Below are 15090 nucleotides of genomic sequence, written 5' to 3' on the forward strand. Positions count from 1 at the left end.
AAGGTTTTTCTAACTGGCCATCTTGGTAGATGGTCTTCTATACTGAGTAGGACCTGTCGAACAGCCGACAAACATCGGTCTTCCTCTTCATTTAACCACGAAGCAGCCAAGCAATGAGATATATGGAGCTGAGCGCAGGATGCAAATGTGATTCTGTGAGAGTAGGTCAGACTGGAGAGGAAAGCATATGGGAGACCAAATCAACAGTGCAAGAAGGTCAGAAAACCAACACTGCCTCGGACTTGACAATGCAATGAGGATGACGTTGGCCTGATCTGCTTTCAGCTCGAGGATGACCTGGGGAATGATCAGCGTCAGAGAAAAAGCATATAGGAGAGTTGACTGCCAGCTGATGTGGAAGGCATCAGTCAGGGAACCTGGACTGAGGCCCCCTCAAGTGCAGAATAGACTGCATTTCCTGTTGTCCCTTGTAGCAAACAGGTTGATCATTGGCATGCCCCAAGCAGCAAAGATGACTTGCAGAACATGGATTTCACCGACCACTTATGACTCAGGGAAAAATTCCTCCCAAGCCGGTCCGTGAGATGATTCTAGATCCCAGGCAACTGATTGGCTATCGGAGTGATATTCTCTTCAATGCAGAACTGCCATAGCCTGATCACCTCTTGGCAAAGCACCCTGGAGTGTGCTCACCCTTGTCTGTTCACATAATACACCAGAATGCTATTGTCGTAAGTATGTGAACCATTGAACCTTTGATGCAGTCGATGAAAACGTGACCATCCATGTAGGTGGCCCAAAGCTCCAGGACACTGTTATGCAGCGAAGCTTCCTGCTCCGACTGACCACAGACCTTGAACCTTCAGCAACCCCAGACGCTCTCCCCAACCTACCAGGGAGGCATTGGTGACAACAGTCCTGGTTGGTAAGGGTCGGGCAAAGGGAATGCCATGACATACATTCCCCTGATCCATCTACCAGAGCAAGAAGTCCAGGGTCAATGGAGGGAGGCAGACCAACCTGTCTAAGGGATGAAGGGCCAGATGGTAAACTGTTCTGGGCCACATTTGAAGAGGGTGCAGGTATTGAAGAGGGCAATTTGTACATTGAACCACCTGTGTGCATGTGGACATCTGGCCCAAATACCTCAGACACAAGAATTGTCATGGAAGGTTGAGACTGCAGCCTGAGACAAAAGTGTCTGGAAAAAGTCAGTCTACAAAACTACTCTTGAACTCAGACTCTAAGATCCCAGTGAATTCAATTTTCCAAGTAGAGACCAATGTTGACTTTCTGGTGTTTAGTATGAGACCCAGACAGTTGAGTAAGTGCAGTGTGATCCACACATGAGAAAGAACTTCTTCTCTGGACCTGCCCCTTAGTAGCCAGTCATCCGGAGGTATGCCATCACCACAACCACACATTTGGTAAACACCCAGGGAATGGAAGACAGACCAAAAGGAAGGGACATGTACTGAAAATGATGGTTAGCCATGACAAACCAGAGAAGTCTTCTGTGGCTTGGGGCAGAGCAGCACCGCCTCATACACCCAGGGAAGGGGCTGTGGCCACGAGGCATGAGCACACCCCTCTACGGATACTGCTAGGCAAAATTCTCTGGGTTCAGTGCACTTGGCATGCACAAACACCTAAGTAGAATACATGGCCGCATCTACTCGCAGTAGTGTGCACCACCACCTTACCCTGACTGAGGGAATAGGAGGAAAAAATGGCTCTCACTATTTAATAAAGTGGGAATCATTCTTAAAACCACAGAAATGTGCTTTGACACAGGAGAAGGGTTTTTATAACTTTTGGAAATGGAACCTGCACTGACCAAAGATAAAAAAAAAACAAGCCAAACTCTCTTGGAAACACTTCCATAGGTTCTGGGAAAATATGACAGTTTACAGGGGCATAGAAGAGGCTCTGTAATTTTACGATTTGTTACTCGTATATGAACCAAAATTTACAAACCTTGTTTAAGTTATTTTGATAGATCCCATTTAGGCGACTCACATAAGCATCACGCTTTTCTTTAATCACTCTGCAATAAAATGTAGTCACTGTCACTATATAAGCTTTTTTCTCGCTGCTAATAAGAATACACAGCAAAAAAAATGGAGGCTAGCTTTAAAATCCAACCTCATTAGATATGCAAACACAAAGGTCATCAGACAAAGTCAATGAAAACACTGCAGGGATATGGAAGGTGACAGGGAAGTGGGATTCAGGGGCATGGAGCACATGAAACAAACCACTATATAGCTGGTTATGTCTTTAATGACAAGAGATTTTCTTGAGCAAGGCCCAGAGCTTGCTGGCAGCTGACTTCCCATCCTGTATGACACTGGCAATGCTGGCTCAGGGGCCCAGGCATTCCACACTGGCTATGAGGGACATGGAACCAAACTGCAAGCAACTGAGTAAGCCTTGTTCCTCCCCCAGTGCACCTAGGGCATTAAGTGGACATGGTCACAGCAAGAGAACTGGTTATACATGGTAGCAGCAAGAGAACTGCTTATACATAAAGAAAATACAATATTTACATAAAATGTATTGTGCTTTAAAAGGATACACGTAAACAAGATTTTGCACCTGGAATACTGAATCTTAGACTTACCGCCAATTAAACTTCACATCAGGGGTTTCAAAGCCATAATCGGCATGATCATGGATGAATTCAAAGTGGACAGCTGTGTTCCACATCACCTGTCACAGAGGTAAAGAGAACAGTAATTCAACACAGCATGAATGAAAAAAGCATCAATTGTGTCTAGTAATTCAAGATGGATTAGGTGGAACAACTCAGTTCCATACATTACTATTTTAAATAGGCATTGTTTTATGAATAAGGGCAATGTTAGGCCTTAAAGACCCCAAAGCCATGCAGCAGGAAGTTCCTGGAGGCTTTGTGTGAGGCTGGCACAGTCTGCTCTGCAGGAGCAGGGCCACCACTGCACATGCACTTGCCCTGTTTAGGCCTACCTCTGCTTGCTGGTACAGAGGTGGGAGAGTTCCTAGGCCTAATCCTTCTCTTTGGGGAGACTTGCACTACTGTTTGAACAGCCTTGTGTTCACCTTGACTGTAAAGAGCCAATTGTGTCTGGCCTCTGTGCAGGGGCATGAGGGAAGGAGGCTCCTGGCACTATACTCCACCCTTTGTGCGCTCACATAGAGCTACACAATCTAATCCACAAAGATTTGGAGGGGATTGGGGAGAAGAAGTCTCATATCTAAGGCCCTACTTAATTTGTGATATTGTGGATCCTGCAATATTAGGCTTCCACTGCAATTTGGCGGTGGGAGCCCCCGCTCTCAGCCCTGGGCGGCCGACAGCGGGAGCCCCCGCTGCCAACCCTTTGCCAAATTACCGCAAGTAATGTCATTACTTTTCCACAATTTCCCATGGATTGTCCGCAACTCAGCTACTTGAATCTCGTGATTCAAGTAGAGCCTTACTCATATCTGTAGCACTTAGTTTATACACATAGTAGCGTATGGAAAAGTGGCCTTTTTTGATGTGTATCTCTTCATTTCTCATCAGACTTGAAATAGTACCATAGGAAAATAGTAGGTGCTCTATCTTGCATTTGCATGATCAGTTCATCCCAAAGGGCGCAAACTTAACTAAAAGCAGTGCATGTGTTTCTGAAGTCCAGAGCAATCTGTTCATATGCTTTTTGAAGCACTGCTCATGATGGCCTGTTTTGAATTAATCATTCACAAAACGCTTTTGTGAGACTAAGGAAAATACTAAAACAACAAAGTCTGCTCACAGATACCCTGGTGTAACCTGCATCCATGGGCCCAAGAGCACAATTTGTCCTTTGGATATTCATTTTACCTAGAAACAGTCTAACCAGCCTACTCAGCCTTAGGCAAAAAAGCAAAGTAAGGATTGTAGAGTGGAGTATTTTTGCAAGGGTCCCTAACTGTAGCTACACCCTATTAAGTTTATCTACTCTCCCAGCAACATCTGTGTTGTGAAGAATCGGATGCAGATACATTCATTTCAACACAAAGACAATATGAAAGAAGAAAAAAAAAATCTACCTTTTTTGGTACACATCCAACATTCACCTAAGAGAGAAGAATATTAAGTCTACATGTGACATTATGATCATAAAACAATACTTAGAAAATGGTAAGTCCACTAACTAAAGCTTCCCAAAATTGATGCCAATTCTGCACCTTTCTCCCACCCCCTACAATGCAGAAATTGTCAAAGTCATTTTGAGTTGGGCAAAGAGACATTAATGTTTGACACTTTAGTTTCTATAACCAAATTCAGAGGTTCCAATCCCACAAGGCTAACTCAGCCCTTCACCCTTCTAAGGTAGGTTAAAAACATGTACCGTGCCCATTTTAAAGCTGTTGCCTTTCAATGGATTCAGAACAGGATTTCCTGTCTGCTCAGCATGGACAGTAAAGATTGCATAGCACTTTTTAAAAAGGAATACAAACATAGCTCAGTGTCCTCAGCTAATACCTCCCCTCTCCCCACTACTGTGTAACTTTTGAGGGAGTGGCCATGTGTTCAGAGCACACAACTGGAAGCCAGCTTTGAGTTCTAATCTCAGCTATCATTAGCTTTTTCAATGAACCCCTTTTGTGGCTCAGTTTCTCCAACTGTTAAAAATGTAACTATGCTAATAGTGCTCTGATGTCTGTCAAATGACAGGGTCAGCTTCTATGGGTTCACAACCTTCTGACCTTGAAACAAATTCATATTGAACACAATGCCAGTGAACCCACAAACACGTCTTTGGGCTGATAAGCAGTTGTACCCAGAGCAATATACCGAGGTCCCAGTCTGAGAGCCTAAAACTGCAAGATCCCACCTTGAGACAAAGGCAAGATGCCAAACAACTGAGGGGGTGCGCTCAGAGACCAGAAAGGGGGCAGAGTTGCCTCAAACCAAGATACTTACCAAACAGACCTGTTTAAACCAATCACCGTGAAGCCAGTCCTTTCTTTTACTTTCAGATTTATGCAATACTAGTTTGTTCACTCCTCAAAGTAGTAGTATTTCCTGTTTTAACTAGCTGGCAAGTGACATAAAATTCACCCTGACCTTATTTTTAGGAGTGGCAGAGGTATAGGAAATACTAGGAGCTCACAGGAGATTAAATGAGGATTTTTCCTTCCAGTTAGTGGCCCTATTATACAAATTTATTCATACTTTTCATTAAAAGTTTTCTTCCTAAAGAGCTTCATCAAAACTTTACAGCCTTTTTCCTGTCAATAGGCAAGCTAGTACACCTACATTGCACAGATCCACTACCCTGGCTGTCTCAAGGAAAGGTACTTCAAAATACTTAAACACTTTTTCAGGAGACTCTGAAAATAGATGTCTATTAAAATGCCTGCAGTTGCACCAAAACACAGCTCTGAACTCTGCTATATTCCCTTCCTCTCTACTCTTTGCTTTTTCTAGCACAAGAAAATTTTGGTTTTTTTTAAGTGTACCATTTTATCCGAAAAACACAAATCCTCTATTTTATCTAGCTGTGAACCAGATCCTCAGCTGGTATACACTGACTACACCAATTACTTCAATGAACAATCTGACCCTGTAAGTCAGAAATAAACTGATACTAACTAGCATTGTTTTAATACCAACTTCTGGAGAAACCTGAATCTGGTAAATAGCTTTCACAACACATTGTAGCATCATCATCTTGTGTAAAAAGCTCTATATTCAGGCATTGCTTCTGTTCTTAGAAAGATCAGCAAATCTCTCAACTGTATGCTGATTTTACAAGATACCCATCTTAAGTATCTCAGAGAGAGAAAAAAAATCAGAGCCTATTTTTTTCTTTAAAATCCTACATTGTCTAATTAACTGGGGCAGCAGAGCAGAGAACATTGCTCATTTGGAATTCTGTGCAAACTAAGCTGCTGGAAAGGCTTCTGTTGTGTTCTGAATACACATATATAACTTTAAAATTGGTTGTAAGATATTTGATGCAGCTAATGTCTCCTATGTGTGGAGAAGATAGCACAGCAGAACACTGATCCTACCTGAGGCCTCTACAGTCTTGGTCCCACAACAATAAATATTATTAAAAAAAACATCAGCACCACACACACACACAATGGGGGTGGGGAATTCCTGGTCTTTCCTGACTCTTGTCAGTTTGTTTTTTCTAAACACTCCCTCCTTCCTAAAAGAAATAAAGAGGGTAATAGGCAGCTGAATATGCAGCTGATTTGAAAAAAGTCTGACCTGGATGGGCCCCATCCCCTTATAGGCATGTAAGGAATAATGACTATTGTGAAAATTCAGTAATACAGAACACCCACAAAGCCGGTTGTCCTCATGAAGAAAGATGTGTGACCAATCTGAGTTGTGCAACACCTGACAACACTGCTTTGTCGATGTGCTGGCATTTTCTCCGTTTGTGACAGTCATTGCAGTTAAATAAAAGGATTCAAACAAAGAGCTCAGAGCCTAGCAGGTACCGGCACCACTAAACTGATGCCCACGGAGCAAGGCTGGCATTCTCCTGTCAATCACTGCACACAAACCAGACCTGTTCTTGGAAGCTCACCACCCTTCTAAAAGGCTAAACGAGTTCTGGAAAGAAAACCACAATTGGCCCAGAGATCTGCCCCAGGATTACTCATTAGAGCCCCAATCTGCAGCATGTCTTCACCCCCACCTGCCTAAGCCACATCCATCCACACACCTCAGACCCTCCAGCCACGTCCATACACACATATCCACGCCCCCAGCCATGTTCATCCATCTACACACACACCCCATCCCCAGCCACATCCATCCCCCATCCCCCGCACCCTCCAGCCACATCCATCCCCATTCACCCATCTACACACACACACCCCATCCCCATCCATCCACACACCCAGCCCCCTCACCTCCCCTCCCACCCCGCTCCCAGCCACATCCACCCACACCCCTGCCCCCTCACTGCCCCCAACCCAAAGCCCCTCACCCCAGCCACATCCATCACCCCAAACACATTCACCCATCTACACACGCACCCCCCAGCCACATCCATCCACACATATCCACGCCCGCAGCCATGTTCATCCATCTACACACACACCCCATCCCCAGCCACATCCATCCACACACCCAGCCCCCTCACTGCCCCCAACCCAAAGCCCCTCCCCCCAGCCACATCCACCCATACACCCAGCCCCCTCACCTCCCCCCATACACCCAGCCACATCCATCCACACACCCAGCCCCCCACCACACCCTCCCACCCTGCTCCCAGAGCCCCCCATGCCCCAACCTCCTCACCCCGCTCCCAGCCCCCCCAACCCTGCCCCATCCACACACCCAGCCCCCTCACCCCCCCCAACCCAAAGCCCCTCACCCCAGCCACATCCACCCACACACCCAGCCCCCTCACCTCCCCCCCACCCCGCTCCCAGCCACATCCAGCCACATACCCAGCCCCCCACCACACCCTCCCACCCTGCTCCCAGAGCCCCCCATGCCCCAACCTCCTCACCCCGCTCCCTGCCCCATCCACACACCCAGCTCCCTCACCTCCCCCTCCCACCCTGCTCCCAGCGCCCGCCACAACCCCCCCCCGCACTCGCCCCACCCCGCCCCCCGCACTCACGCAGGTGCCCCCCAGGCGCTGATGCTCCACCACAGCCACGCGGGCCCCGAGCTCGGCCGCGCGCCGCGCGCTCGCCAGCCCGCCCGAGCCGCCCCCCAGCACCAGATAGTCGAAGGCGGCGGCCATGGCTCGAGGCGGCAGCGAGCGCAGCGCGCACATTGAGCTGGGGCGGGGGGGGGGGGGGAACTGCTGAGTCACGGTGACAGGGCGGGGACATGGGCTGGCAGGGGGCGGGGCTTGGGCGGGCTCCGTGCTCAGGGAGAGGAGGGGCGGGGCTCCGAGGGAAGGGGCGGGGCGGGCTCAGGTGGGGGCGGGGCTCCGGCGGAAGGGGGCTGGGAGCCGGGCTCAGGGCCATTGATCGCACCGGCGGGGGGAGGGGCGGGGTTTCAGCCCCACAGGCTCAGGCCCTGCTTCTAAAGAGTCTGTCAGAGCAACCCCCTTCTCGTGCCACAGCCCCCAGGCACCCTCCCTTTTAAGGGTAACTCACGTCGCCCCCGGGCCGCCTCCCCGCACGCCTGCTTCGCACCCTGGGCTCGGCTGGGGGGCGCCAGGCGAGCTCAGCGCCCGGCAGAGGCCTGTGCCCGCCCCAGGGACTCGTACAGCCCGGCACGGGTGTGGACGTGCAGAGATACCCCGGCAGCCGTTTCAGGGGAGAGTAGGATGTACTAGTCAGCTGGAACACGGCAGGGGCAGGCCTTGGGTTTGCACAGAAAAATAAAGGTTAAAGCATAGTGCATGGCGGTCAAGCCGGAGCAGCTCACCCGCCAGGCTGTATTGAACTCCACTTTCAGGCTCTGGCTCTCTGACATTTTTTAAGCAGTCCCAGTGGAGCAGTACCCGCTTCTCACAGAAACCCACACGCCCCGCACCTTGAGCTAGGGGGTCTCGGCTCAGCTTCCCAGCTGAGAGGCAAGGAAATCCTCCTCCCACGGGGTCATTGGTTGGTAGGTGTCATTGTCAATGTTCTGGTGATGGAGGTTGTCCCTTGTCTTCTCACATTTTCCATTCATGTGGGTCAACCTCAGCTAGTCTTTTCAATGACCCATTCAGCCCGCTCAGACAACTAGGGGACAATCACACATCTATGTCACTTACTCTGCCCTGAGGGCAAACAGTGTTTCCTCCACTGAGTAGCAATGCAAAGTATAGGGGGAAAACTGAGGCACACATAGGAGTAATAAAAATATTACAAATTCTCACTTTGTGACAGGGCAATTTGTCATTGATCTTCACAGGGGGCAGGGCGGGGGATTCTCCACTGATCTCAATAGGGGGATGTGATAAAGTGGGTTTTTCTTGATATTTTAATGAAGCATGTGTCCCTCACTTTCCCTGTCTACTTTACATTGCTACCCAGTTGAGGGGGGGGATTAAGTCTGCACTCAGGGTAGCTCAGCATATGAGGTGTGGGTGTCACCTTCTTGTCTGGGGTGCAATGAATGGGACGTTATGGAAGTGGCTGGAACCCGTTGAAAGTGACCCCATATGAATGCAGAATCCAAATGATACAATAGGAAGCCCCAATGAGTAACCAATGACCAAGAGGAAGGTTTTCCCCCAACCTCTAAGTAGGGAAGCTGAGCAGAGAGCAGCTTGAGCACAAAAGGACTGAGATGTGACAGGCAGAAGATAAAGTGTGAGGTCTTGTCTACACTTGAAACACAACAGTGGCACAGCATTTCAGTGTCGGCACTATCTACACCAATGGGAGGAGTTCTCCCATCACTACAGGCAATCAACCTCCCTGAGAGGTGGTAGCTAGGTTGACGAAATAATTTTACAGCAGGGGTTACGTCAACTTAACTACATCATTTCGGGTGTGGATTTTTCATGCCTCTGAGCAACATAGCTGGGTTAAGCTAAATTTTAAACATAGACCAGGCCTGATCTTCTGGACGAGGTTGGCTCCCTCACCTGGGACTGACAAAGGGGATCAGAGAGACACAGAGATTAAAAATAGAGTTCACTACCACTTGCGTGGTGGATTGCTCTGGCTTGACTAGATGGACTATGTCTTAACCTTTTTTCCCTCTATGCTAACCTAAGGACTTCTGATGTTGTGTACCAGTTGACTAATAAACCCTATTCTTTTTAAAACACTGCCTGGTATCACTGCAAATAGATGCAGAGGTGCGGTAGTCCCTGAAGAGTGTAAAAGTCTCTAACTAGAAGATTGGACTCAGCAAGCAGAGCTCATATTGTAGTAGTAGGATTTTTGTTTGTATTTTGGATAATTTAGAATGAAGGATATAGTAACATAGCATGTCTTAAATGTATTGATGTAGGATTTGACCATATCCTGCCAGCCACCCTTTTTGAATAGCAGAAAGGAATGGCCTAAGGCAGGGGTGGACAACGTGAGCCTGAGAAGGAGCCAGAATTTACCAATGTACATTGCCAAAGAGCCACAGTAATAGGTCAGCAGCCCCCCATCAGCTCCCTTGCCCCCGCTCCCAGGGCCTCCTGCCCACCAGCAGCCCTGCCAATCAACACCTCCCCCTCCCCCCTGATCAGCTATTTCGTGGCATACAGGAGGCTCTGGTGGTGGTGGTGGGAGCGAGGGCACAGCAAACTCAGGGGAGGAGATGGGAAGGGGTGAAGTGGGAGCAGAGCTAGGGGTTGAGGAGTGAGCACACACCCCCGCCCCCCAGCACATTGGAAAGTTGGCGCCTGTAGCTCCAGCCCCAGAGTCGGTGCCTAGACAAGGAGCCGCACGTTAACTTCTGAAGAGCCACATGTGGCTCCAGAGCCACAGGTTGGCCACCCATGGCCAAAGGGGCCATTGGAAAAAACACATCAGAGAGGCTGCCTGTGTCTGAACTGATGTTAAGGGAGGAACAGACCAGAACAGTCCTTATGGCTGATTATGGTCACCTTTTGTTTTAGTATAAGTTTTTCTTACAGTATTTGCTATAAGGTCTTGTTTCTTATCTGCATTGCAAACGAAGTTGTGTAAGGATCTATTGTAATCCCTTTAGTAACCATATAACCCTTTCTAAAATGTAATCCTGTCTGAAATTCTTTGTAAAATTGTTTGGTGTGAGTAAAGGATGTGTGCATGGTTAAGGATGAGTGTAAACACCATCACAAATGTCCAGATGGTCAAGAAGAAGTGAGACCTGGAGAGACAGCAGGAAACAATCAGAAAACATCCATTGTATCTGATGCTAAACGAGTTAGCAGCATTGACAACCTCCGACGTGAGGCAAACACCCCAACAGGCAAGACAACAAAGAAGAGATAACAGCGGAAAACCCCAAGATTAACATCACTTAAGGACTAACGATTACAAAATGACTGGTAACTGTAAGACCATAATCCAGTACGTACATATGTATGTACGTGTGTGTGTGAATGCATATGCTAACTTGTATTTTCAATAAACGCAGCCTATTGCCTTTTCCCCTGAAAAAGATCCCGTGTGCTTCTTATAAGAATAACAATATGTGTGAAGCAGGAAGCTGGAGCTGGTGAGGCTGCGTGGTCAACCACGAAGGAAGAGTGAGACCCCTTATGGAGGAGTGGGTTTCAGAGTTGAGTTCAGCATTGAAGAAAGTACAACAGAGCCAAACACAGCATCAGAACTGAGCACATTTCTTGTTTCTGGCTGTGGAAAACAGGTCTATCCGAAGGGTACCCTATTACCAAAACATACAGTGAATGGAATCTATTTTTCATTTGTGGTCATGAGAGAAGTGCATACTGAGTGTACTCATGGTCAGATTCTGAGCATCCGGAAGATAAGCTGCTGTGATGACTGATTGCATATGCACCAATTCCAAACACTGACAGCTTTGGCAAAAAGTGGAGAGATCTTGGCCCTCGTCACTTGATATAGAACATTCATGACATGTTGTCCGTCATGACTTATGTGTTTGCCCCGATCAATGGTAGAAATTGGTCACGCATATATGACTGCACTAAGTTCTAGGATGTTGAATAGAGTGACATCATGAGATGTCCTCCTGCCTTGGGCCATGTGCGTGTACAAATGTGCTCCCCAACCTAGCGGGGAAGCATCCACCATAACAACGGTCAGGGAAGGGCACGCGAAAAGGACTCTTGGGCAGGTGTGTTGGTATTTCCACCAATTGAGAGATTCCTTCACAAAGGAGGGTATGGAAAGTAATTTGGTTAGTTTATGTCTGCTCAGTGCACAAACAGTCCTGAGCCACCCTTGAAGGCAATGCATTCTCAGTCTTGCATGTTCTATAAGCAAAAGTGCCAGCTACCACATGTCCCAACAGCTGAAGACAATTCTTGACCAGGGAACATGGGCTGATCTGGATTGTGTTTATGATGTTGGATAAGGCTACCAATCTGTCCACGGAGAGGTAGACTCTTGCTGCTACTGAACAGAGATAAGTTACTATGAATTCTACCTTTGTACAGGAGTCAGGGTGGATTTTTGAAAGTTTAATTGTAGGCCAAGTTCTAGGTTGAGGTCTATAGTCTTGCAAGTGGCCAGTAAAGTTTCATCGTAGGAGCAACTTTTCAGAAAACCAATCATCTAGGTAAGGGAACACCAGAATTCCTTTTCTGTGGAGGGGTGCTGCTGTTACTGACATAACCTTTGAAAAGACCCTTGGGGCAGATGAGAGGCCTAACTAGAGTACCCTGTACTGAAAGTGGTCCTAACCAACAGTAAAACACAGGAACCTTTTGTGATATAGGTGGATTGGATTGGTAATATGCATTTTCAAGGTTAAGTACTGAGAACCAAGGCCCTTCGTCCAGTGATGGAATTATTGCTGCAGGTATCAGCTCTTCAAATTTTTGTGCCTTCACAAAGGTGTTGAGTAACCTTTGTCTAAGATGGGTCTCCAACTGCTGTTCTTTTTTGGAACCAAGAAGTACCTGGAATAAAAACCCTTCCCTTCGTGCTGCATGGGAATAGGTTCTATAGCATCCAAGAGTATGAGACAGTATGTCTCATCTTAGAAGGTGCTTGTAAGAGGGATCCCTGAAAAGGGATGGACAAGGGGGATTGGCAGGCAGAAGAGAAGTAAAGCGAATGGAATACCCTGGGGACATGATCTCCAAAACCCACTTGTCCATAGTGATAGACTCCCACGCCCACCAGAAGTGGTAAAGGTAGTCGCCCAAGGGAGGAAGGCAGGTAGATATGATGGGGAGGGTACCTCAGGATCTTGACCACTGCATCAAAATTGGTGCTTCATGGTGGAAGACCAAAGATTTGAAAGTGGATAGTTTTCTCCTCTGGAACCTGTCTCTTACATTGAGGTTCATATGATCTCTGGGAGCTCGAGAATTGGGTGTTGTCATAAATATAAAGGGAAGGGTAAACCCCTTTAAAATCCCGCCTGGCCAGAGGAAAAATCCTCTCACCTGTAAAGGGTTAAGAAGCTAAAGGTAACCTCGCTGGCACCTGACCAAAATGACCAATGAGGAGACAAGATACTTTCAAAAGCTGGGAGGACAGAGCGAAACAAAGGGTCTGTGTCTGTCTGTATGCTGCTTTTACCAGGGATAGAACAGGAATGGAGTCTTAGAACTTTTAGTAAGTAATCTAGCTAGGTAAGTATTAGACTATGATTTCTTCAAATGGCTGAGAAAAGAACTGCGCTGAATAGAATGACTATTCCTGTCTGTGTGTCTTTTTTGTAACTTAAGGTTTTGCCTAGAGGGATTCTCTATGTTTTGAATCTAATTACCCTGTAAGGTATCTACCATCCTGATTTTACAGAGGTGATTCCTTTACTTCTATTAAAAGTCTTCTTGTAAGAAAACTGAATGCTTTTTCATTGTTCTAAGATCCAAGGGTTTGGGTCTGTAGTCACCTATGCAAATTGGTGAGGATTTTTACCAAACCTTCCCCAGGAAGTGGGGTGCAAGGGTTGGGAGAATTTTGGGGGGGAAGATGTGTCCAAACTACGTTTCCCAGTAAACCCAGTTAAAGTTTGGTGGTGGCAGTGGAAATCCAGGGGCAAAGAATAAAATTAATTTGTATCTTGGGGAAGTTTTAACCTAAGATGGTGAAAGTAAGCTTAGGAGGCTTTCATGCAGGTCCCCACATCTGTACCCTAGAGCCAGGAGGTAAAGCAGGACTGGTGGCTGAAGAGGGTTGAGGGAGGCGTGTGACTGGGAGCATGGTGCTCTCTTCCCACCCTCATGGTGGCTGGTCAGGGTCCCACCACATGCCCCCTGAATGTTGGGGGCTGGGGAGTTCCCTGACTTCAGTCAGAGGCTAGGTGCCATGAGCTCTCCATCTTATTTAGCTTAAGTTTGATCTTCCTGTTTTTTCTGGCTCTAGATTTTAAATACCAGACAGAAGTTGCATTTTTGGGATATACGAGATTCCCCAAGGCAACGGATAAACTGGGAGTGTCAGTCACTCACCAGGATTGCCTCCCACCAAAATAGGTAATGTCTGAAACCAGGAGACCAAGGCACGTTCTCCCCGTAATGTAAAGCTCCCACTCGTAGAGAAAACAATCCAATGGGTAACACTTTTTTCTTAAAGCTACTGTTACTAGAATTACTACTAACTACACTAATAACTATAATTAACTATGCTAAGGGCTTGTCTATATTACCCGCAAGATCAAAGGGCAGCGATCAATCCAGTGGGGGGGGTGTCAATTAATCGTGTCTAGTCTAGATGCGATAAATTGACCACCGAGTGCTCTCCCGTCAACTCCAGTACTCCACCGAAGCAAGAGGCGCAGGCGGAGTCGACGGGGGAGTGTCAGCCGTCGACTCACTACAATGAAGATACCACGGTGAGTAGATCTAAGTATGTCGACCTCAGCTACGTTATTCATGTAGCTGGAGTTGCGTAACTTAGATCAATTCCCTCCCCAAGTGTAGACCAGGCCTAAGAGCTGTGGGGACACAGTTGAGGTAAAACTCAACACCAATCACTGCTAAGCTCTGTCTCAGGCCAAGGTGATAGAGAAGGAACCGAGGGTAGTTCGTCCCCGCAGCGCTATCACAACAGCGTGGAGCACAAGACTGGGTAACATGCGTGAGGGCCAGACATGGCTTTTGTGAAATCTCTGATCAAAGGTGCAGGAGGAGCACCCAGTAGTGACGCTACTCTAAGAAGGTTAGATCATAGCCCAGCCTTTTGCTGAACTCTCTCATTTTAGGACTACTTCTTTACAAATCTGGCAAATGAGAACAGCTAAAATTAGATCTGTGAAACTTTTCCCCTAAAAGCCTGGAAAAGGTCTTAGATGTCTTCCACTACACAAAATGAAGGTATAGTCAATGAGATAGAGCCAATACGTGAAAGGTGATGTCATTCAAGCCTTTCCTGTCAAGTGTGCTACTTTTAACTCAATACAACTAAATGGACAGAGGCAGAAAGAATCCTTCTAGCAGGATGAAAGTCAGTGAGAGCAGTCTTTGGAACCCATAGGGCAGTGGTTCTCAACCTTTCCAGACTACTATACCGCTTCTGGGGGTCTGATTTATCTTGGGTACCCCAAGTTTCACCTCACTTAAAAACTACTTGCTTACAAAATCAAACTTAAAAATACAAAAAAGTGTCACAGCACAC

At 47.2% G+C, this 15090-nt stretch overlaps 1 protein-coding gene across 4 annotated transcripts in view; it reads right to left on the reverse strand.

The window, feature by feature from the left end:
- The window catches only part of GSR (glutathione-disulfide reductase), a 33248-nt gene extending 25511 nt beyond the window's left edge, over positions 1-7737 (reverse strand). For 2 of the 4 annotated variants that reach the window (XM_073340305.1, XM_073340304.1), the window contains exons 1-4: positions 7566-7737; positions 4018-4044; positions 2585-2673; positions 1939-2008 (exon numbers count right to left, since the gene is read on the reverse strand). In XM_073340305.1, coding sequence (XP_073196406.1) covers positions 1939-2008; positions 2585-2673; positions 4018-4044; positions 7566-7724 — 345 coding nt within the window. In that variant the 5' untranslated portion in view covers positions 7725-7737. Of the gene's footprint in view, positions 1-1938; positions 2009-2584; positions 2674-4017; positions 4045-4894; positions 4927-6270; positions 6708-7565 lie in introns of those variants that run through there. The other 2 variants (XM_073340307.1, XM_073340308.1) reach the window with 2 other exon arrangements.
- Between the last annotated feature and the right edge of the window lie 7353 nt (positions 7738-15090).

This window comes from Lepidochelys kempii, chromosome 4 (genome assembly GCF_965140265.1).
Source record: "Lepidochelys kempii isolate rLepKem1 chromosome 4, rLepKem1.hap2, whole genome shotgun sequence".
NCBI classification, from domain to species: domain Eukaryota; kingdom Metazoa; phylum Chordata; order Testudines; family Cheloniidae; genus Lepidochelys; species Lepidochelys kempii.